Source organism: Protomyctophum bolini, assembly GCF_963924005.1.
Source record: "Protomyctophum bolini genome assembly, chromosome: 6".
In the NCBI taxonomy this organism is placed as follows: domain Eukaryota; kingdom Metazoa; phylum Chordata; class Actinopteri; order Myctophiformes; family Myctophidae; genus Protomyctophum; species Protomyctophum bolini.
The window spans coordinates 44179511-44200951 of record NC_137867.1 but is presented as its reverse complement, the minus strand read 5'-3'; the positions used below and the strand labels follow the sequence as shown (position 1 = coordinate 44200951).

General features: G+C 43.2%; 1 protein-coding gene across 1 annotated transcript; it reads left to right on the top strand.

Moving 5' to 3' along the window:
• Positions 1–1978: 1978 nt before the first annotated feature.
• On the top strand, positions 1979–19870 carry pmpca (peptidase, mitochondrial processing subunit alpha). Its single transcript, XM_080766353.1, has 13 exons — positions 1979–2041; positions 3110–3312; positions 3975–4054; positions 4439–4521; positions 5019–5113; positions 6866–6966; positions 10539–10802; positions 12141–12233; positions 16415–16533; positions 17171–17261; positions 17447–17509; positions 17631–17775; positions 19254–19870. Exons 1-13 carry the CDS (start codon positions 1995–1997, stop codon positions 19421–19423), a joined length of 1554 nt encoding a protein of 517 aa, XP_080622479.1. The 5' UTR covers positions 1979–1994; the 3' UTR covers positions 19424–19870.
• Positions 19871–21441: the final 1571 nt, after the last annotated feature.

Genomic DNA, 21441 nt, shown 5'->3' with positions numbered 1-21441 from the left:
TGCACTATGCTATTTTCTTTTTGTTTCACATTTATTTTACAATAATAATATTCAGACAACTAACAATAAGTTAATATGGAGTGAAAAAAATAGAAAAGAATGATGACACCTGTGACTCTCCCATGCAGGGCCCTCAAAAGGGGGGGGGGGTCCCCACCAAAAAATATAATAATAATGGCCTGCCCAACAACATATGTGTGTGGTCCATATCATTATTAACATTATATATCTAGATGTTTACATTTCTTATTTTACTGTCAAATGACATGCTCACAAGTTATTGTGGAATGGAACATCTTGACATCCAATATGTACTAGGCCTACATTTCTGGTGTGAAATGGAGGGAGGGACCCCCACAAAAAGACCACACCAAACATGGACGCACAGTCGCGCACATACAGTGCCCTATTCTGGGGTTTTGGGCCGTGGGTCCTCAAAACTGGGCAGACCAATTTTTACTGGACCCTTTATTTTTTGTTTGCTACATTTTGTTTTTAATTATTACTTAAAAACATTTAAAAAGCCAAAGTTCCCATGAATTAAAAACAAATTTCAATTATCTTCTCGGTAATTTCATGAAGAAATCAAAGAAAAAAATATTTTTTAAACACATAAGAGAACAAATGTTTGAGAATTCCAGTGACCTTTTTTACAAAGTGATACACATTACTGTAATATATATTGTTGGGGAGATATGGCATTTTTTTTAATCTTTCAGGCAGTACCATGTGTCAGCCAGTAGGTGTCCTACATGACCTTAGGCTATGTCTAACAGAAGAGCAAATCCAACCACTGCAATCGACTCAAATTACATATTATTCATTAAACTAAGTTACTAAAATGTTTAAGGTTTTTCCAGATCACTCCAAGAACAATGGATAAAAAAAAATAGAATCACACCCGTGGGCCGTGTTCAGTGAGGGGTGCTCTTATGATCATACATCATCTGGTTCCTGAGAGAGTTCCAGGGGGTCCCCAGCTATATAATTAGGAACCAAATGGACCCTTATGGGTCTGTAACTCAGAGAGTGTACAAATGGAACCACGTGGACCCTGGCTTATCTTTTCAAATGGGGGTCAATTTGGGGGTCCCTGACACGAAAAGGTTTGGGAACCACTGCACTATAGGGGTAGAAATAAGTGTCTTTAGCACTGACATAAGGCTTTCAGGCGGTACCGTGCACTTGCCAAACGCAACCAGCAGGTGTCCTACCAGATCACAGGATCAGCAAGGAAGGGAGACCAAATACATTATCCTAATAATCATACAGCCACTGCAATTGTTATAGTTATAACGTAATGGTATAGTCATACTCTACCATACAGATTGGTCAAAACTTTTTTGTTGTCACGGAAACGGTTAGTGGCGTGACGTCAGGCCACGTACGTCACCCTATAAAGTAAAGTATAGCGCAGAAGAAGACAGATCATTGCAGTTTTCCAGAGATTCAGCAGTGACCAGAAGAGATTACCTCCAGTGTTCCAGATACTCAGAAGCGCCGGCATACCACTAAGCACTAAGTAGCCTACCAAGCCTTGTAGACCAGACCGTAAGACCTCAACGGCATATAGTCGTAAGATATACATAACAATACATACATACATATACATATTCATATTCATAACAATATAATATAACAACAACAATAATACTTCATCATATATATAAAAAGTGATACCCGCATCCATACCGGGGGCTCAAGCCTACAGAGTACAGACTCCCACCCCCAAGCCTACCAGCCCTTGACAGCTGTATCAATATATAGCCTGGAATCGTCTCTACAGTATTTGATATTATTATTAACATTTTTGAGAAGAACCGGCAACAACTGGTTTAAAATAAACTTTTTAAAGTAAAGTGACATTTTTGTCCTCCGCTGCTTCCCGTCTATGGAGGCGTTTGATAATGTATGTCATCAGAATGATGTCATCATCATACATGCGCGTTCTGGTTCTCTATCTCTAGTCTCCAGTGGTCACAGAAGGAGCCAAGATGGCGACACACATGTCCAAGTGTAGAACCTGGAGTCGTGTCCACAGGTAACAAACCTATAAAGCCTTCATTCCGCTGACGTTAACAACAACTCTGATTTACTGACCGGGTGGAGTTAGCTGCCTTTCATGCCGTTATGCCGTAGCGACTCACAGCCGGGCACGTTGAACCGTCGGCTTCTGTTGGGTCACCTGTCAGCCAGCCTGCTAGCATGAGGCTAACCTAGCTAGCTGTCAAACTAGCATATCTGGAAGTGTACCTACTGTAGTCTGTACTTTACAAGTTAAGCAATAGTGGAAAACGGTAGAAACACAATAAAATAGACGTGCATTCAAAATATTTACTTCTTGAGTAAAGGTATACACGTTTTGGCATTAACAGTGCCAAATTACTTTCACTGTGAACTGGTACTATATTGAATTGTAATTACTATAAATGCATCATGTGTGTCTTAATTACTTTAAGGTTGCACCAGAGGTGGGGTTGATTTGAAATACTTTTGTGCTGCTGGTAGCTTAACCTATAATCATTATATTTCATAACAAATCTGTTTCATAACTACAAAATTGTAGTTGTTAAAAGTACAATATTTGCTTCTGATATGTAGTGGACTGGAGTTATAAACTAAAGTATCAATGCTTTACAAGTTGAAGTTTACCACACTGCATATTATCACATATGAGCGCTTTCAGCCTTTGAAGTCAGTGTTGGTACATTTTAAGATTTAATCACTTAAACCCTATTCTTAGTTTGTAGTGCATCAAAAAGTGAAAATGGAAGCTCTACAACTAAGCTCGCAATGCATTCATTGGGTTGCAAATGTTTTTTTTTTTTTAAGATTTGTTTTTGGCTTTTCTGCCGTTATTATTGAGATAGACCGGGGAGAGACATGCGGCAAAGGTCGTCATGAACGGGACTCGAACACGCGACGCGCTGTCAGCCCAAAGCCTGTAATTTATGTGGCATGTGCCTGGACCACTTGGCCAGCGGCCGCCCCGTTCTTGTGTTTTGTCATTTGAGATTTGACGTTCAGCCCGCCGCGTTAACTGTGACCGATTTGATGGGTGAAGGAAATTATTTCATGTCACTTTATGTCAAATGATGTCTTCTCAAAGGTTTGGCGTCGCGGCATACAGAAAGTACAGCAGTGGTACCGGGTACCCAAATATCTCCCTGTCCACGCCCCTGCCGGGCATCCCCAAGCCAGTGTTTGCATCGGTGGACGGGCAGGAGAAATACGAGACCAAGATCACCACGTTGGAAAATGGCCTTAAAGTTGCGTCGCAGGATAAGTTCGGTCAATTCTGCACGGTTGGAAGTAAGTCGCTTGTTCTGTTGTTACTGTACACCAGCAGTTCCCAAACGTTTTGGCCCCGTGACCCCAAAAAAGAAATTTGACGTTTTCCCCGGGACCCAAGCTGGTGAAAATAGCAGATCTACAAGCTCACAACGCACTGCATGCTTGTAGATCAGCTTGTAGATCGACCCATTTTGACCTGAGATCAGATTCTAAAAATGTCTTCTACATCCTGACAGTTTTCAGAAAAAGCTATGTTTCTATGTCAGTCGTTCTTCGATTTTTAAAAAATAGCCGACCTACAAGCTCGTAGCGCGCCACTCGGTGGCGCGCTATGAGCTTGTAGATCTGCTATTCTTCAATAGCTAAAGCATAACATAATGCTAACCCCAAAAGGGGTTCCCGCCCAAAATGAAGCAAATATTTCAGTTAAAAACGCCCACTGTGAAAGAATATATATTCAAAGATTTGCGCCACATTTTCATGATTTTTAAAAAATAGCAGATTTACAAGCTCGTAGCGTGGCACTCTGTGCCGCACTATGAGCTTGTAGATCTGCTATTTGTCAACAGATAAAGTTTAAAATAATGGTTAAAGTGGTTAAAAGGTGACACAAATGTGTCCTCAGCCGTCTAAATGGGATAATGTATTTATATTGGGACAACCTTCTCTGTCTGTCTTAGTTTTAGTAAACTCTGGATCCAGGTACGAGGCCAAGTATCCAAGTGGGATTGCACACTTCTTGGAGAAACTCGCCTTTTCTGTAAGTATTAGCGGTTGTTGGTCACATTGTTCTCCCTCCTCTTGAATGTTCACTATCATCTGTGGTCATTCGTACTATAAAATCCCAAGTGAAGTGTGCATTTTATTCTTAAATGTAGCCTCCGTCCATTTGGTTGCATTTGAACATATGATTGATATAGCAGTCTCAGTCTAAGGAGTTTTTACTTCTATTTTCTATACGGTGAGCGAGTCTTTTCCAGTCAAAGTTTCCCTTATGTTTTTGAGACCACCGCTACCGTAGTCAAGTTTGAAAAAAAGGACGAAGAAAGGTGCAACAGTTTTCTCAGTGCTTCATTGCATTTGAACAAACAAAGGTAAATGAAAACTTGTCTATGTATAGAATTGACGTTGTGTGCGTTTGTAGTCCACAGCTCAGTACGGCAGTAAGGATGAGATCCTCCTCACGCTGGAAAAACACGGCGGAATATGTGACTGCCAAACATCCAGGTATGTTACCCTACCGCTCTTTCTACATTATTATTTAGACCTTAAGGACGATTCTACAAATGCATTCTAAAACCTGACGGTTTTCTGAAAAAAGTTAAACCCATGTTTCTATGTCAGTCGTTCTCAAACATTTTCATGTCGAGGACCCCCAGAATTATATGTATTTGGCCCCGGACCCCAATCTGAAAATACTTTGTTCCAGCCAGGGACCCTTCCAGAAGCAAAGATTTGAGTTAAAAACGTTCGCTCTGAAAGAATATATATCCAAAGATTTGCGCCTCATTTTCACGATTTACAAGCTCTTAGCGTTCTACAAGCTTGTAGATCTGCTGTTTTTCAACAGCTAAAGTATAACATGATGCTTAAAACACCAAAAGGGGTTCCCTCCCAGAATGGGTTAACAAACTCATTGTGTATCACAGAATGTATAGCTTTTTCCACTTGCTTGAGGAGCGTTTATTAATGATTTATTATTATTATTTTAATTCCTTTTACAGAGATACCACCATGTATGCAGTGTCTGCGGAAGTGAAGGGCCTAGAAACGGTGGTCAGCCTTCTATCGGACGCTGTTCTGCAGCCCCGCCTCCTGGGTCAGTCTGGACCACTTTAAGACATATTGGACTGAGGTCGATTAAAAAGAAAGGCTTCTAAATCCTAATCGTTTTCTGAAAAACCCATGTTTCTATATGTCAGTGGTGCTCAACCTTTTTCATGTCAAGGACCCCCAGAATTATCCCTATTGGGCCACGGTACGGACCCCCCCATCTCAAAATATGGTGTTCCAGGGACCCCCCCAGAAGCCAATATCTTAGTTAAAAATGTTCACTCGGAAATATATATTCAAAGATTTGCGCCACATTTTTACGACTTTATAGCAGACCTACAAGCTCGTGGCGCGCTACGAGCTTGTAGGTCTGCTATTTTTCAATAGCTAAAGCATGACATAATGCTATAAACACCAAGAGGGGTCCCCCCCCCCCCAAAATGGGTTAATTAAGCCATATTTTATACTTTTCGAAGACGTTCAAAAATAGTCCCTAGTACAGCTACATGATGGAGAGTTGGTAACCAAATGGACCCTTATTAGATATTTAACTCTTGAGAGTGTAACATGAAACCAAATGGGCCCATTTTTCAAGAGTTTAAAATTATTGTCAAACATTTGCATTACTTACTTTCTTCACAAGAAGTCTACACAATTAGAGAAGAATTTAGAAGAATTGTTAGTTTGATCAACGTTTGCCTGGTCTCTCTCCTATGGTACCAACTAGGCATGTAACGATTCACTCAACTCTCCATACGATTCGTATCACGATATGAGGTTCACGATAAGATTTTTCACGATATTCAAAAATATATTTTAAAGAAAAATTACAGTTTTTTTTTTAATATTATATAATTTAACTACATTGCAAAAGAAGTAGCATCACTTTGACAGTGCAGAAACATAATTGCCTTCCTTGATGAGCATCAACGACCATCATCAGCTGGGCACAGTCACAGACACACACAGCTCCTCTCTACAGTCACAGACACACATAGCTCTCTACAGTCACAGACACACACAGCTCCTCTCTACAGTCACAGACACACACAGCTCTCTACAGTCACAGACACACATAGCTCCTCTCTACAGTCACAGACACACACAGCTCTCTACAGTCACAGACACACGCATAGCTCTCCTCTACAGTCACAGACACACACAGCTCCTCTCTACAGTCACAGACACACACAGCTCCTCTCTACAGTCACAGACACACACAGCTCTCTACAGTCACAGACACACATAGCTCCTCTCTACAGTCACAGACACACACAGCTCCTCTCTACAGTCACAGACACACACAGCTCTCTACAGTCACAGACACACGCATAGCTCTCCTCTACAGTCACAGACACACACAGCTCCTCTCTACAGTCACAGACACACATAGCTCCCCTCTACAGTGCTCTACTACTGAAAGTGACTATCATTTCTCTCCAAAAGCACTTGAATATGATGGAATATGACTAAGCTCACATTTTTTATTTCATTTCAATGAATCGATTCATATCGTCGGGATTAATATCGCTAGATATATAGATGTACGATATATCGTTTCATGCCTAGTACCAACGTCTATACAGCATGGTGTTGTGGACAAAATCTTATCCAACGACAACAACAAAGCATTCTTTAGTTTTGGGGTCTGAGAGGCTAAATGTCATCAAATCAAATAAACACTGGGACTTGACATAAAGGGTTGAAAGAAAACCACTGCTTTAAATACATTTTCACTGTCTGTGACAAGTCACTGTGATTATGAGTCTTGTTTTCCCCGATCTGTGTGTGTGTGTAGATGAGGAGATCGAGATGACCAGAATGGCGGTGCGTTTTGAACTTGAGGACCTGAACATGAGGCCTGACCCCGAACCCTTACTGACCGAGATGATCCACGCAGTGAGTCAAGTCTACTGAATCACTGTTGATTTTGACGGCAAAATTAGATTTTAGTCACATTTTATTCACCTGGAATGTTTTAGTCGACTAAATATCATAAGATTTTAGTCGATTGAAATCTACTGTAGTTGATTTAGTCGACTAAAATGTGTTTTGGTGGTCCTTGATGCCGTTGTAATGACTATTAGCCGATCTACAAGCTCACAACGTGCGCGACATGTGGGGTGCACACGCTTATCCGAGACACCAAACGTTCGACATGCGAAAACACCCGTTGCCTCCTGCGTGGGGTTAGGTTAGGGTTTGGGGTAGGGTTATTTGTATTTATTTATTCAGCACAGTATAAAAACAACACAGTGAACATATAAATATAAGAAGGGTAAAGTGCTAGGCTGAGGCAAAAAAGCCCAAGGGGCTTATACGAGGCCTCTACCTATATAAATTATAATGCTATAGAATATCCAGAAAACATGATTGCAGTATATAAAACATGAACAAAACAACAATACAAAAACACAACAAGAACATGATTAGAATGTTTGGTTATCTACATGATTAGAGAAAAGAATAGATGATACAAAGAAATATAATTAAGTGATCTGGTCAATTAAGTGGGTCCTAAACTTATGTTTGAAATGTTTTATTTCAATAAAGTAGAATTTGATGAGATTGCTGTATAGGTGTTCCATAGCTGGGCCCCCGTGTATCTGACACAGACCAGTACGGAACTTTGGGAGATGTAAATGATTTGACTGTCTCCTATTGAAGTGGTGCACATCACTGTTGAACTGGAAAAAGTATTTACATGGCAAAGAAAATGAAACTGGCTGGAACAATACTTTGAAAATAAAGTTGCTGGTTTGGTATGTATTTAAATCTGTCTCGGACTGCTATGGCGGAACTTATGCCTGTTGCATTGTTAGCTTGTATTTTCAGCTACTTTCAGCATGCAACCAAGTGTAAAATGACTTGTACTGGATGTCGTGTCCACTAGTCCCTTCCTAACATTTTGGCCGTTTTTGACCAATCTGATTGCTTTCTCGAAACGACCTGTTGTATAATTCCCTTTAACCTATACGTCATACAGAACTCTGATTTTAGTTGATGAATGGATATTAATAAAACGTATATTGTTGAAACGTGCAGTTCAGGAAGTTTAGTGAAAAGGTGACAATACCAAGACGATGTAGAATGGAATATTGGTGTGTTATTGCCTAAATAAATATAACCCCTAACAGTATTTTCAGACATGCAAAAGTGTAGCTTTTCGGCGAAAATCGCCGTTTTTATCCCAAATATAGGACCTGTGTGATTCATGCAAATCCGTTAAAAAAATGTTTGGGGGGGGTGAGGGGGTCTGTGAAGCCCGAGCTCGCTGCCCGGAGAATTATCTGACAGACTACTCTCGTGAGTCACTAATGATTCTGAGCGATATTTCTGCTTGCATCTGGGCGGCATGATGTGCGCAGCCGCTGGTCGCTCCGCGGAAAAAAAACCTGTTTGTGTGGACTCGGCATGAATTTTGACACACTGTCTGTGACTCGCCAGTCGATCCATTAGTTTAGCTGCTACAGTTAGCATTAGCAACGTTAGCACTTTGCGTTATACTGTCTGTGGTGTGGACGCGCCGGCGTCAGTTTCTCTCGCTGTGTGTGTGTGTGTGTGTGTCTGTCTGTGTGCTCGTGTGTGTGCATGCATGCGTATGAGTAAATAAATAAAGCACGCGCGCGCGCGTGTGTGTGTGTGTGTGTGTGTGTGTGTGTGTGTGTGCGTGCGTGCCAGGGCTTATACTAAATGGATATATTAAAAACGAAAACATGCAGCTCAACTGTTGAATAAGGAGAGGATGTTACTCTACATGTCTTAAATTGACTAAGGCTAAAATAATGAAGTAAACTGACCCTGTTGACTAAACCATCCCAAAACATTTTATTTGTATTATAATTCATTATTTTGCCAGTGAATATAATTTTCTATTTTACATGATGTGAAGAGTGTAACTGTAAGGGATTTTGAGATGGGAGTGTGAGTGCTGGACCAGTTTCTTTCTTTAAATCACACCTGTGTGAAGTGACCCTTATCATCATACATCATCCATTCATTGTCATTTTTGTGACAATGAATGTGTAGGATTGTGTAGGACAAAAATAGCCGATATATGACAATTCATTCATTGTCAATGGCATTTAGGACACAAATCTACTGAATATAGGAGGGGCTAGTGCTCCTCGAGGGGCTAGTGCTCCTGTTGGAGTAAATTAATTGTTCTATGACTATCAGGACATGAATGTTAACATCTTGCTCAATACTGACTAGATTTGTACTGATTTAGTAAATAATCATCTGTCATTTTTGAGTGGTGCAGCCACTCAACCACACTATAGACAGCTACAGTATGTGTCCCTGTGTCTGTCCCTGGCTGGGTCCCTGTGTCCCTGGCGGTGTCCCTGTGTCACTGGGTCTGTTCCTGGCTGTGTGCCTGTGTCACTGGGTCTGTCCCTGGCTGTGTCACTGTGTCATTGGGTCTGTCCCTGGCTGTCCCTGTGTCACTAGGTCTGTCCCTGGCTGTCCCTGTGTCACTAGGTCTGTCCCTGGCTGTCCCTGTGTCACTGGGTCTGTCCCTGGCTGTCCCTGGCTGTGTCCCTGGCTGTGTCCCTGTGTCACTGGGTCTGTCCCTGGCTGTGTCCCTGGCTGTGTCCCTGTGTCACTGGGTCTGTCCCTGGCTGTCCCTGTGTCACTGGGTCTGTCCCTCGCTGTCCCTGTGTCACTGGGTCTGTCCCTGGCTGTGTCCCTGTGTCACTGGGTCTGTCCCTGGCTGTCCCTGGCTGTGTCCCTGGCTGTGTCCCTGTGTCACTGGGTCTGTCCCTGGCTGTCCCTGTGTCACTGGGTCTGTCCCTGGCTGTGTCCCTGTGTCACTGGGTCTGTCCCTGGCTGTCCCTGGCTGTGTCCCTGGCTGTGTCCCTGTGTCACTGGGTCTGTCCCTGGCTGTCCCTGTGTCACTGGGTCTGTCCCTGGCTGTCCCTGTGTCACTGGGTCTGTCCCTGGATGTGTCCCTGGCTGTGTCACTGGGTCTGTCCCTGGCTGTCCCTGTGTCACTGGGTCTGTCCCTGGCTGTCCCTGTGTCACTGGGTCTGTCCCTGGATGTGTCCCTGGCTGTGTCCCTGTGTCACTGGGTCTGTCCCTGGCTGTCCCTGTGTCACTGGGTCTGTCCCTGGCTGCCCCTGTGTCACTGGGTCTGTCCCTGGCTGTGTCCCTGGGTCCCTGGCTGTGTCCGAGCACGAAACATAGCGTTATAGCATTTGTTCACCACCAAGTGTCACTGTTGCACAGCCTAACACACAGACACACAGGCCGGGAGGAGGGCTAGTACAGTGTAGTATATACTGTCCCCCATGACACCCCCCCCCCCCCCCCCAAAGTGGGTTTAGTACCGATAAACGCTTAAAAGATTTGCGCCGCGGTTTTGCCCGCGGCACAGCGTTGGCCCCGCACACTGTCACCTTTTTCACCTTGGGCCTGTTTGCATGCCTGTATTTTGGTCACGATACCAAAGATTTTTTTTCTTTTTCCAGGCAGCATATCGAGGCAACACGGTGGGTCTGGCGCGCTTTTGCCCCGTGGACAACGTGGACAAGATTGACAGGAAGGTGCTCCACGACTACCTCAGCAGCTACTATTGTCCCGAGCGCATGGTGTTGGCGGGAGTGGGCATCGAGCACGAGCAGCTGGTGGCGTGTGCCAGGAAGTACCTGCTGGGCGCCACGCCGGCGTGGGGAGCGAGCACGCCCGCCAACGTTGACCTGTCCGTAGCGCAGTACACTGGTGGCATCATGAAGGTGGGATTATTTGTTTGTTTGTTTATGTGGCTGTGGAACCACAGTGGCCCTCTGGAGTGACTGTGGAACCACAGTGGCCCTCTGGAGTGACTGTGGAACTATAGTGTCCTCTGTCTGGAGTGACTGTGGAACTATAGTGGCCCTCTGGAGTGACTGTGGAACTATAGTGTCCTCTGTCTGGAGTGACTGTGGAACTATAGTGGCCCTCTGGAGTGACTGTGGAACTATAGTGGCCCTCTGTCTGGAGTGACTGTGGAACTATAGTGGCCCTCTGGAGTGACTGTGGAACTATAGTGGCCCTCTGTCTGGAGTGACTGTGGAACTATAGTGGCCCTCTGGAGTGACTGTGGAACTATAGTGGCCCTCTGTCTGGAGTGACTGTGGAACTATAGTGGCCCTCTGGAGTGACTGTGGAACTATAGTGGCCCTCTGTCTGGAGTGACTGTGGAACTATAGTGGCCCTCTGGAGTGACTGTTAAGTGGCCCACTGGAGTGACTGTGGAACTATAGTGGCCCTCTGGAGTGACTGTGGAACTATAGTGGCCCTCTGGAGTGACTGTGGAACTATAGTGGCCCTCTGGAGTGACTGTGGAACTATAGTGGCCCTCTGTCTGGAGTGACTGTGGAACTATAGTGGCCCTCTGGAGTGACTGTGGAACTATAGTGGCCCTCTGTCTGGAGTGACTGTGGAACTATAGTGGCCCTCTGGAGTGACTGTTAAGTGGCCCACTGGAGTGACTGTGGAACTATAGTGGCCCTCTGGAGTGACTGTGGAACTATAGTGGCCCTCTGGAGTGACTGTGGAACTATAGTGGCCCTCTGGAGTGACTGTGGAACTATAGTGGCCCTCTGTCTGGAGTGACACTGAAACTATAGTGGCCCTCTGGAGTGACTGTGGAACTATAGTGGCCCTCTGGAGTGACTGTGGAACTATAGTGGCCCTCTGTCTGGAGTGACACTGAAACTATAGTGGCCCTCTGGAGTGACTGTGGAACTATAGTGGCCCTCTGTCTGGAGTGACACTGAAACTATAGTGGCCCTCTCCATCTTCAAAGTTTCCCACCCCTGGTTTGTCTGCAGATTTGTCCACCAGATTCTCCTCGCCATATTCTCCTCCAGTTAGAATAATGATTCTAATTAGGGCTGCAACTATTGGTTATTTTTCTTATTCTATCGATTATGTTTTTTGAAAAATTCAGAAGCTAATTTGTTTGTTTTACTTAGTTTTTATATATGAACAAATCTATGTCTAAATTTCTAATGGATCAGTACATGAGTGTGATTAACTGCACGCCTAATTCTGATGGATTAAAAAGTTTCACTTTCATCACCACCTAGATGGAAAAGGACATGTCCGACGTGAGCCTCGGCCCCACCCCCATCCCAGAGCTCGCACACATCATGATCGGCCTGGAGAGCTGCTCCTTCCTGGTGAGTGAACACACATCATGACACTATGTCAGTGGTTCTTCGATTTTTCAAAAATAGCAGACCTACGAGCTTGTAGATCTGCTATTTTTCAATAGCTAAAGCATAACATAATGCTAACACAAAAAGGCGCTAACCGCCCAAAATGGGTTAACCTCGCGTTACCAGGCTTTCCTCGTAGGAGGAAATCCTGGTTGGGAGCCGATGATGTCGTTACTTATGCTACTTCATGTTCTAGTCATTGATTTGTAGTCATCAGGCCGGACTCGAGCCCTCTAAACCAGAACATCCTTTCCCTCAAACCGGAAGAAGAATACCTTCCCAATAAAAGCATCGATGCGGCGCAGTGCGAGTCACGCTTTTATTGGGAAGGTATTAATTACTCTTCCGATTTGAGGAGGAATTAAGTTCCAGATTGAGGGTTCCGTCCTGATGACCGCGAAACAATGACTACAACATGACGTAACGATATCATCCGCTCCCGACGGGATCGTAAACGCGAAAAGGAATGCTGCCGGTTTGAGCAGTTTTGTGTCAACCGCGTTGTCCCAGAGTTCCCAGTGTTTTTTAGTTTTGTGACCCAGAGTCAATGCAGGTGTTTTTTAGTTTTGTGTCCCAGAGTCAATGCAGGTGTTTTTTAGTTTTGTGTCCCAGAGTCAATGCCGGTGTTTTTTTGTTTTGTGTCCCAGAGTCAATGCCGGTGTTTTTTAGTTTTGTGACCCAGAGTCAATGCAGGTGTTTTTTTGTTTTGTGTCCCAGAGTCAATGCAGGTGTTTTTTAGTTTTGTGTCCCAGAGTCAATGCAGGTGTTTTTTAGTTTTGTGTCCCAGAGTCAATGCAGGTGTTTTTTTGTTTTGTGTCCCAGAGTCAATGCAGGTGTTTTTTAGTTTTGTGTCCCAGAGTCAATGCAGGTGTTTTTTAGTTTTGTGTCCCAGAGTCAATGCAGGTGTTTTTTTGTTTTGTGTCCCAGAGTCGATGCCGGTGTTTTTTAGTTTTGTGTCCCAGAGTCAATGCAGGTGTTTTTAGGTTTTGTGTCCCAGAGTCAATGCAGGTGTTTTTTAGTTGTGTCCCAGAGTCAATGCAGGTGTTTTTTAGTTTTGTGTCCCAGAGTCAATGCCGGTGTTTTTTAGTTTTGTGTCCCAGATTCAATGCAGGTGTTTTTTAGTTTTGTGTCCCAGAGTCAATGCAGGTGTTTTTTAGTTTTGTGTCCCAGAGTCAATGCAGGTGTTTTTTAGTTTTGTGTCCCAGAGTCAATGCCGGTGTTTTTTAGTTTTGTGTCCCAGAGTCAATGCAGGTGTTTTTTTGTTTTGTGTCCCAGAGTCGATGCCGGTGTTTTTTAGTTTTGTGTCCCAGAGTCGATGCCGGTGTTTTTTAGTTTTGTGTCCCAGAGTCAATGCCGGTGTTTTTTAGTTTTGTGTCCCAGAGTCAATGCCGGTGTTTTTTAGTTTTGTGTCCCAGAGTCAATGCAGGTGTTTTTTAGTTTTGTGACCCAGAGTCAATGCAGGTGTTTTTTAGTTTTGTGTCCCAGAGTCAATGCAGGTGTTTTTTAGTTTTGTGACCCAGAGTCAATGCCGGTGTTTTTTAGTTTTGTGTCCCAGAGTCAATGCCGTTTTTTTTTAGTTTTGTGTCCCAGAGTCAATGCCGGTGTTTTCTAGTTTTGTGTCCCAGATTCAATGCAGGTGTTTTTTAGTTTTGTGTCCCAGAGTCAATGCCGGTGTTTTTTAGTTTTGTGTCCCAGAGTCAATGCCGGTGTTTTTTAGTTTTGTGTCCCAGAGTCAATGCAGGTGTTTTTTAGTTTTGTGTCCCAGAGTCAATGCAGGTGTTTTTTAGTTTCGTGTCCCAGAGTCAATGCAGGTGTTTTTTAGTTTTGTGTCCCAGAGTCAATGCAGGTGTTTTTTAGTTTTGTGTCCCAGAGTCAATGCCGGTGTTTTTTAGTTTTGTGTCCCAGAGTCAATGCCGGTGTTTTTTAGTTTTGTGTCCCAGAGTCAATGCCGGTGTTTTTTAGTTTTGTGTCCCAGAGTCAATGCAGGTGTTTTTTAGTTTCGTGTCCCAGAGTCAATGCAGGTGTTTTTTAGTTTTGTGACCCAGAGTCAATGCCGGTGTTTTTTAGTTTTGTGTCCCAGAGTCAATGCAGGTGTTTTTTAGTTTTGTGACCCAGAGTCAATGCAGGTGTTTTTTAGTTTTGTGACCCAGAGTCAATGCCGGTGTTTTTTTGTTTTGTGTCCCAGAGTCAATGCCGGTGTTTTTTAGTTTTGTGTCCCAGAGTCAATGCAGGTGTTTTTTAGTTTTGTGTCCCAGAGTCAATGCAGGTGTTTTTTAGTTTTGTGTCCCAGAGTCAATGCCGGTGTTTTTTAGTTTTGTGTCCCAGAGTCAATGCCGGTGTTTTTTAGTTTTGTGTCCCAGATTCAATGCAGGTGTTTTTTAGTTTTGTGTCCCAGAGTCAATGCCGGTGTTTTTTAGTTTTGTGTCCCAGAGTCAATGCAGGTGTTTTTAGGTTTTGTGTCCCAGAGTCAATGCAGGTGTTTTTAGGTTTTGTGTCCCAGAGTCAATGCAGGTGTTTTTTAGTTTTGTGTCCCAGAGTTCCCAGTGTTTTTTAGTTTTGTGTCCCAGAGTCAATGCAGGTGTTTTTTAGTTTTGTGTCCCAGATTCAATGCAGGTGTTTTTTATTTTGTGTCCCAGAGTCAATGCAGGTGTTTTTAGGTTTTGTGTCCCAGAGTCAATGCCGGTGTTTTTTTGTTTTGTGTCCCAGAGTCAATGCCGGTGTTTTTTAGTTTTGTGTCCCAGATTCAATGCAGGTGTTTTTAGGTTTTGTGTCCCAGAGTCAATGCAGGTGTTTTTTAGTTTTGTGTCCCAGAGTCAATGCCGGTGTTTTTTTGTTTTGTGTCCCAGAGTCAATGCCGGTGTTTTTTAGTTTTGTGTCCCAGAGTCAATGCCGGTGTTTTTTAGTTTTGTGTCCCAGAGTCAATGCAGGTGTTTTTTAGTTTTGTGACCCAGAGTCAATGCAGGTGTTTTTTAGTTTTGTGTCCCAGAGTCAATGCCGGTGTTTTTTAGTTTTGTGTCGCAGAGTCAATGCAGGTGTTTTTTAGTTTTGTGTCCCAGAGTCAATGCAGGTGTTTTTTAGTTTTGTGTCCCAGAGTCAATGCAGGTGTTTTTTAGTTTTGTGTCCCAGAGTCAATGCAGGTGTTTTTTAGTTTTGTGTCCCAGAGTCAATGCAGGTGTTTTTAGGTTTTGTGTCCCAGAGTCAATGCCGGTGTTTTTTAGTTTTGTGTCCCAGATTCAATGCAGGTGTTTTTTAGTTTTGTGTCCCAGAGTCAATGCAGGTGTTTTTTAGTTTTGTGACCCAGAGTCAATGCAGGTGTTTTTTAGTTTTGTGTCCCAGAGTCAATGCAGGTGTTTTTTAGTTTTGTGTCCCAGAGTCAATGCAGGTGTTTTTTAGTTTTGTGTCCCAGAGTCAATGCAGGTGTTTTTAGGTTTTGTGTCCCAGAGTCAATGCAGGTGTTTTTTAGTTTTGTGTCCCAGAGTCAATGCAGGTGTTTTTTAGTTTTGTGACCCAGAGTCAATGCAGGTGTTTTTAGGTTTTGTGTCCCGGAGTCAATGCCGGTGTTTTTAGGTTTTGTGTCCCAGAGTCAATGCCGGTGTTTTTTAGTTTTGTGTCCCAGAGTCAATGCCGGTGTTTTTTAGTTTTGTGTCCCAGAGTCAATGCAGGTGTTTTTTAGTTTTGTGTCCCAGAGTCAATGCCGGTGTTTTTTAGTTTTGTGTCCCAGATTCAATGCAGGTGTTTTTTAGTTTTGTGTCCCAGAGTCAATGCAGGTGTTTTTTAGTTTTGTGTCCCAGAGTCAATGCAGGTGTTTTTAGGTTTTGTGTCCCAGAGTCAATGCAGGTGTTTTTTAGTTTTGTGTCCCAGAGTCAATGCCGGTGTTTTTTAGTTTTGTGTCCCAGAGTCAATGCCGGTGTTTTTTAGTTTTGTGTCCCGGAGTCAATGCAGGTGTTTTTTAGTTTTGTGTCCCAGAGTCAATGCAGGTGTTTTTTAGTTTTGTGTCCCAGAGTCAATGCAGGTGTTTTTTAGTTTTGTGTCCCAGAGTCAATGCAGGTGTTTTTTAGTTTTGTGTCCCAGAGTCAATGCCGGTGTTTTTTAGTTTTGTGTCCCAGAGTCAATGCAGGTGTTTTTTTGTTTCTCTTTGGCAGGAGGAAGACTTCATCCCGTTCGCTGTGCTCAACATGATGATGGGTGGAGGCGGCTCCTTTTCAGCGGGAGGGCCTGGGAAGGGCATGTTCACCCGTCTATACCTGAACGTCCTCAATAGGTAATAATAATACATTGTATTTATAACACACTTAACATTTGAAAAAGAGAGGGGGAAAGAAAATGCAGAAGTATTTATTTTAAAGGACTAAAATAAGAATAAGGACAATTGATACAAGGTTAAAAAAGTCCAACTAGAAAAAATGCCTTGTTAAAAAGAAGGAGGTTGGGGGTTCATTGAGTTCCTTTAGGTGGATGCAGTCACCAGTGAGCCTACCTTGTTACCCTACAGTAGCTGAGCGTTACTGTGTGTGACCAAATTTGACTGAGAGACTGCCATTGGATTTTTTTAATTGGTTGTTCAGTTTGACCCACCAGTTTTGAAGATATGGCTTATAGAGTAATGTCTTGCAGAAAACGGCGAGCTGAGAAAACAGGCTTGAAAGGTTCACTTCTGTGGTCTCTAACATTACACCTATAGCTACATATTTAAGCATTTATTTCATATTTACATGTCGATTTCATCTCTGACAGTTATTTCAGACATGCTCCAGTATGTGAAGAGTCTGCCTCTGCTATTAACTCATTTTGGAGAGAGAAAACAAAGTTTTTCTCCTCTGGTGAAAAGCTGGAATTTGCGTAATGGCAGTCTCTCAGTCAAATCTGCTCGTGTGTTAATGAACTGACACTGTTTCCAGACATCATTGGATGTACAACGCTACCGCCTACCACCACAGCTATGAGGACAGTGGCCTGCTGTGTATCCACGCCAGTGCAGACCCCAGGCAGGTATGTACAACGGTCAGTGGTGGGAAGAGGACTCATGTAAAAAAACATCGTATCGTGAACCTCGTATCGTGATACGAATCGTATCGTGAGTTGAGTGAATCGTTACATGCCTAGGACCTTGTGTTGTGTGCCATTTTTTTTAATTTAAAGGAAAAAAATAAAAATAAACATACCTTCCTATTCAGGTACGGGAAATGGTGGAAATCATCACCAGAGAGTTCATTCAGATGACCGGCACAGTAGGAGAGGTAAGAGGCGTGGTTCCTAGAGGGAAAACTACACTAATGGATGTTGCCTAAATGCTTTACTGTTCTCATGGAATGCTAAAACGGAGCTTTGTGTCCGTGTTTTGAAAACGCCTAAATCCAGATGGAGTTGGAGAGGGCCAAGACACAGCTTAAGTCCATGTTGATGATGAACCTGGAGTCACGGCCGGTTATTTTCGAGGACGTGGGGCGCCAGGTTCTCTCCACGGGAAAGAGAAAGCTGCCACACGAACTGTGTACCCTCATAAGTGAGTAAAAGAAAACCCATGATGCGTTATTCTATGATTTAAACTAGTTTAGGCTCCATGCTTTTCTTCCGTGGCAGTAGAGCGAGTCAACATCGCACCTTGATGGTACGTTCGGTCTCGGCTCTCAAACATTCGTTTACGACGTTTAGTTCAAGTTGTAGCTAGTAACCACCTATATACTTAGTTGACCAGGGTCCACAGGCATCTATTCTTAGTTCAAGTTGTAGCTAGTAACCACCTATATACTTAGTTGACCAGGGTCCACAGGCATCTATTCCTAATCCCATCCATAGTAACCACCTATATACTTAGTTGACCAGGGTCCACATGCATCTATTCTTAGTCCCATCCATAGTAACCACCTATATACTTAGTTGACCAGGGTCCACATGCATCTATTCTTAGTTCAAGTTGTAGCTAGTAACCACCTATATACTTAGTTGACCAGGGTCCACAGGCATCTATTCTTAGTCCCATCCATAGTAACCACATATATACTTAGTTGACCAGGGTCCACATGCATCTATTCTTAGTCCCATCCATAGTAACCACCTAGGTATATACTTAGTTGACCAGGGTCCACAGGCATCTATTCTTAGTCCCATCCATAGTAACCACCTATATACTTAGTTGACCAGGGTCCACATGCATCTATTCTTAGTCCCATCCATAGTAACCACCTATATACTTAGTTGACCAGGGTCCACATGCATCTATTCTTAGTCCCATCCATAGTAACCACCTAGGTATATACTTAGTTGACCAGGGTCCACAGGCATCTATTCTTAGTCCTCTCCAAGAATTGGTAATCTCCAAGCTCACAGCGCTTCACAATGTGACACGTTCAATCCAATCCACTTTATTTATATAGCACGTTTCAAAACTCGGGGTTTACAAAGTGCTGTACAGGAGAAAATAAAAACAAATACACTAAAGCTACCGCACAGAACAACTACAGCAAGAATACAAAGTACAAACAACTGAGACACATCACAGAAAAGCACAAGACGCAACAGCGTCGCAGTGAAACAAAACATATACAAGGACCGAAGAAACTCAAGTGGGATTAAAAGCCACGGTATAAAGGTGGGTCTTTAGGCGAGATTTAAAAGTCTCGGTGGAAGGGGCCAATTTGACGTGGAAGGGGAGTGCGTTCTATAATTTGGGGGCTACAACAGAAAAGGCTCGGTCGCGTTGAGCTTGTAGATCGGAAGCATGAAATGACCACGAGTCCCTCCTTAACATTTTAATCTAGTTTTTATTTTGTTGACGAAATTGTCAATATTTAGTCATAGTTTCAGTCATCATAGCTTAGTTTATTCAGTTTTCCTCCGTGGAAAAAAAGGTAGTCGGCGAACATTTTTCCTCATAGTTTAGTCGATGAAATCAACACTGACGTCAGGTTGAAAGTGGTAAAGGGGGGGGGGGGTGGGGAGGAAACAAAACAATAAAAAAACAATAACGTCTCGTCTTTCCAGGTAACGTTACAGCCGGCGACATCAAGCGAGTGACCAGCAAGATGCTGCGTGGCAAACCCGCCGTGGCGGCCCTGGGAGACCTGACCGAGCTGCCCTCCTACGAGCACATCCAGGCCGCTCTGTCCAGCAAGGACGGACGCCTGCCTCGCATGTACCGCCTCTTTAGATAAAAAAACAAACCCCCCGTTCCATTTAATTTATCCAGTCCGCTACTGGCCACCATCACTGTATATAAACTCCTGGAGAACAATAGACCGCTGACCCTATGCTGACCCTATACTTCTAGTGTTTCCCCCTGAATAAGGGCCTGGCAGTGCTCTGGGGAGGAGGGGACAATGACCTGGATCTCAGAAACAGCCATGGTCCACAGTACACACAGTTGGAGAATCTGTATTTTTCATTTGCTGGCTGGAAGGCCGTTTTTTTTGCTGAGAGGGTTTGCACAAGTTTTTGAGTTTAAAAAAAATGAATACTTCAGCAGCTATGAAAACAAATTAATCTTCATCTCCACACATGCCACCAAACTTAAACTCTTGTTTTGTTTAATGAATGAATGTTGAAAAACGATAGGATTTCTATTTTAGTGAGACCTTCAAATATAAGATGCTATTTCACTCGCTCATTTGTCTGTACTGTATGTGTTATGAGGGTGTTGTCTGATCACTGTTTTGCACTGATTGTTAATCTCAAGCTCTGTTGGTTCTTAAATTGGGGACCAAGGACCCCCAGGGGTTCTTGAGGGGATTCCAGGGGGTCCTCAGCATAATTAGTTAATATAGCAACAACTTTAACGCTATTACTATGTGGCACATTGTGAGCTTGTAGATAGGCTATTTTTTTTTTAAACAAACCAAGAAAAAAAGAAAATCATTTGGAATATTTTTGACCCTATTGCAAGTGCAGATGGTGTGCTGGGTTTTGTGCACTTTACGTGCATTTCTTTTTCCGAATATTTTTGGCACAATATTTTCAGATTGGGGGGGGGGGGGGGGGGGGGTTCACAGCCAAATATACATTTTGGGGTCCTTGACTTGAAAACGTTTGAGAACCAGTGATTTGAGGCCTTGTCTTTGCTCCAGCAGATGACTCCCAACTGAACTGTTGCATGGAGGTGTTCACTCTTCCTCAATTGACTTATAGCTAAGCCAAACTGCTATGGTCCAATCACAGATAAGCATAACATGTGTTAGACAAACCTCTCCACCAATAGTATTCCTATATGACAAAACATTTTCTTTTAAGAAATGACATGCACATATTTTTCCAGCGCATATGGTAGGCCATGTTGTTGGATTTGGAAGAAATTTTCTTTGGAAGGTCTGGTTCCAAAAATGTATTTTTAAACCAGTATTTACCAGTGTAAAATCCATGATATTTACATTAGGATGAATGAGCCTGGCTGGAAAGTGTCCAAGTGGGAGGGGCCGGGTCTTAGCTATAGGTGAATTCAGAGGACGGAAGTCTATGAAGCACACACACAAGACACAACAGTAAATTAGTATATATGGCGAGGACTGCGTGGTCAATCTTGTAACTGTAACTCAACTGTCTGCATGTGTCGACAGCAAGGAGATGTGTATCATCTTTACCTCTCAATATATTGTGAGGCTCTGCTCTCCCTCAAAGTCAAACATTTGTTAAAGGACAACTTAACGTTTTCTTTTTTTTAACTAAGGTTCATGTTTTAGGTTTGAGGAAGTAAAAGATGTGTTTTTTTTTTTCCATTTGCTGCTTTCTTTTGTTTTCACAATTTTAGTGGCATAAAACATTTTTTTTACAAACTTTTGCAGCGATTTATTTTATTTACTATAGTCCTCCTAGACCCCGGGAAATTACATCTGACCACAAGATCATGGGATCTACTGAATGTGAAGGTGACAAACTGATGATTGAACCTATGACACGCAGTGTGGCTTCCCCCTAGTGAACCTATGACACTCAGTGTGGCTTCCCCCTAGTGAACCTATGACACTCAGTGTGGCTTCCCCCTAGTGAACCTATGACACTCAGTGTGGCTTCCCCCTAGTGAACCTATGACACTCAGTGTGGCTTCCCCCTAGTGAACCTATGACACTCAGTGTGGCTTCCCCCTAGTGAACCCGCTTCCAATGGAATTGACCCATAATTCCCAGTAGGTTACTTATCAAGCCGATCTCATCGACCTTCAAAAGATCATGTGATCTTTTGT

Coding starts and splice junctions, on each gene's coding strand:
- pmpca (XM_080766353.1), top strand. CDS start 1,995: ATGGCGACACACATGTCCAAGTGTAGAACCTGGAGTCGTGTCCACAG. Junction 4,055..4,438: donor TGGAGAAACTCGCCTTTTCT/GTAAGTATTAGC, acceptor GTGCGTTTGTAG/TCCACAGCTCAGTACGGCAG. Junction 17,510..17,630: donor TGACCGGCACAGTAGGAGAG/GTAAGAGGCGTG, acceptor GCCTAAATCCAG/ATGGAGTTGGAGAGGGCCAA.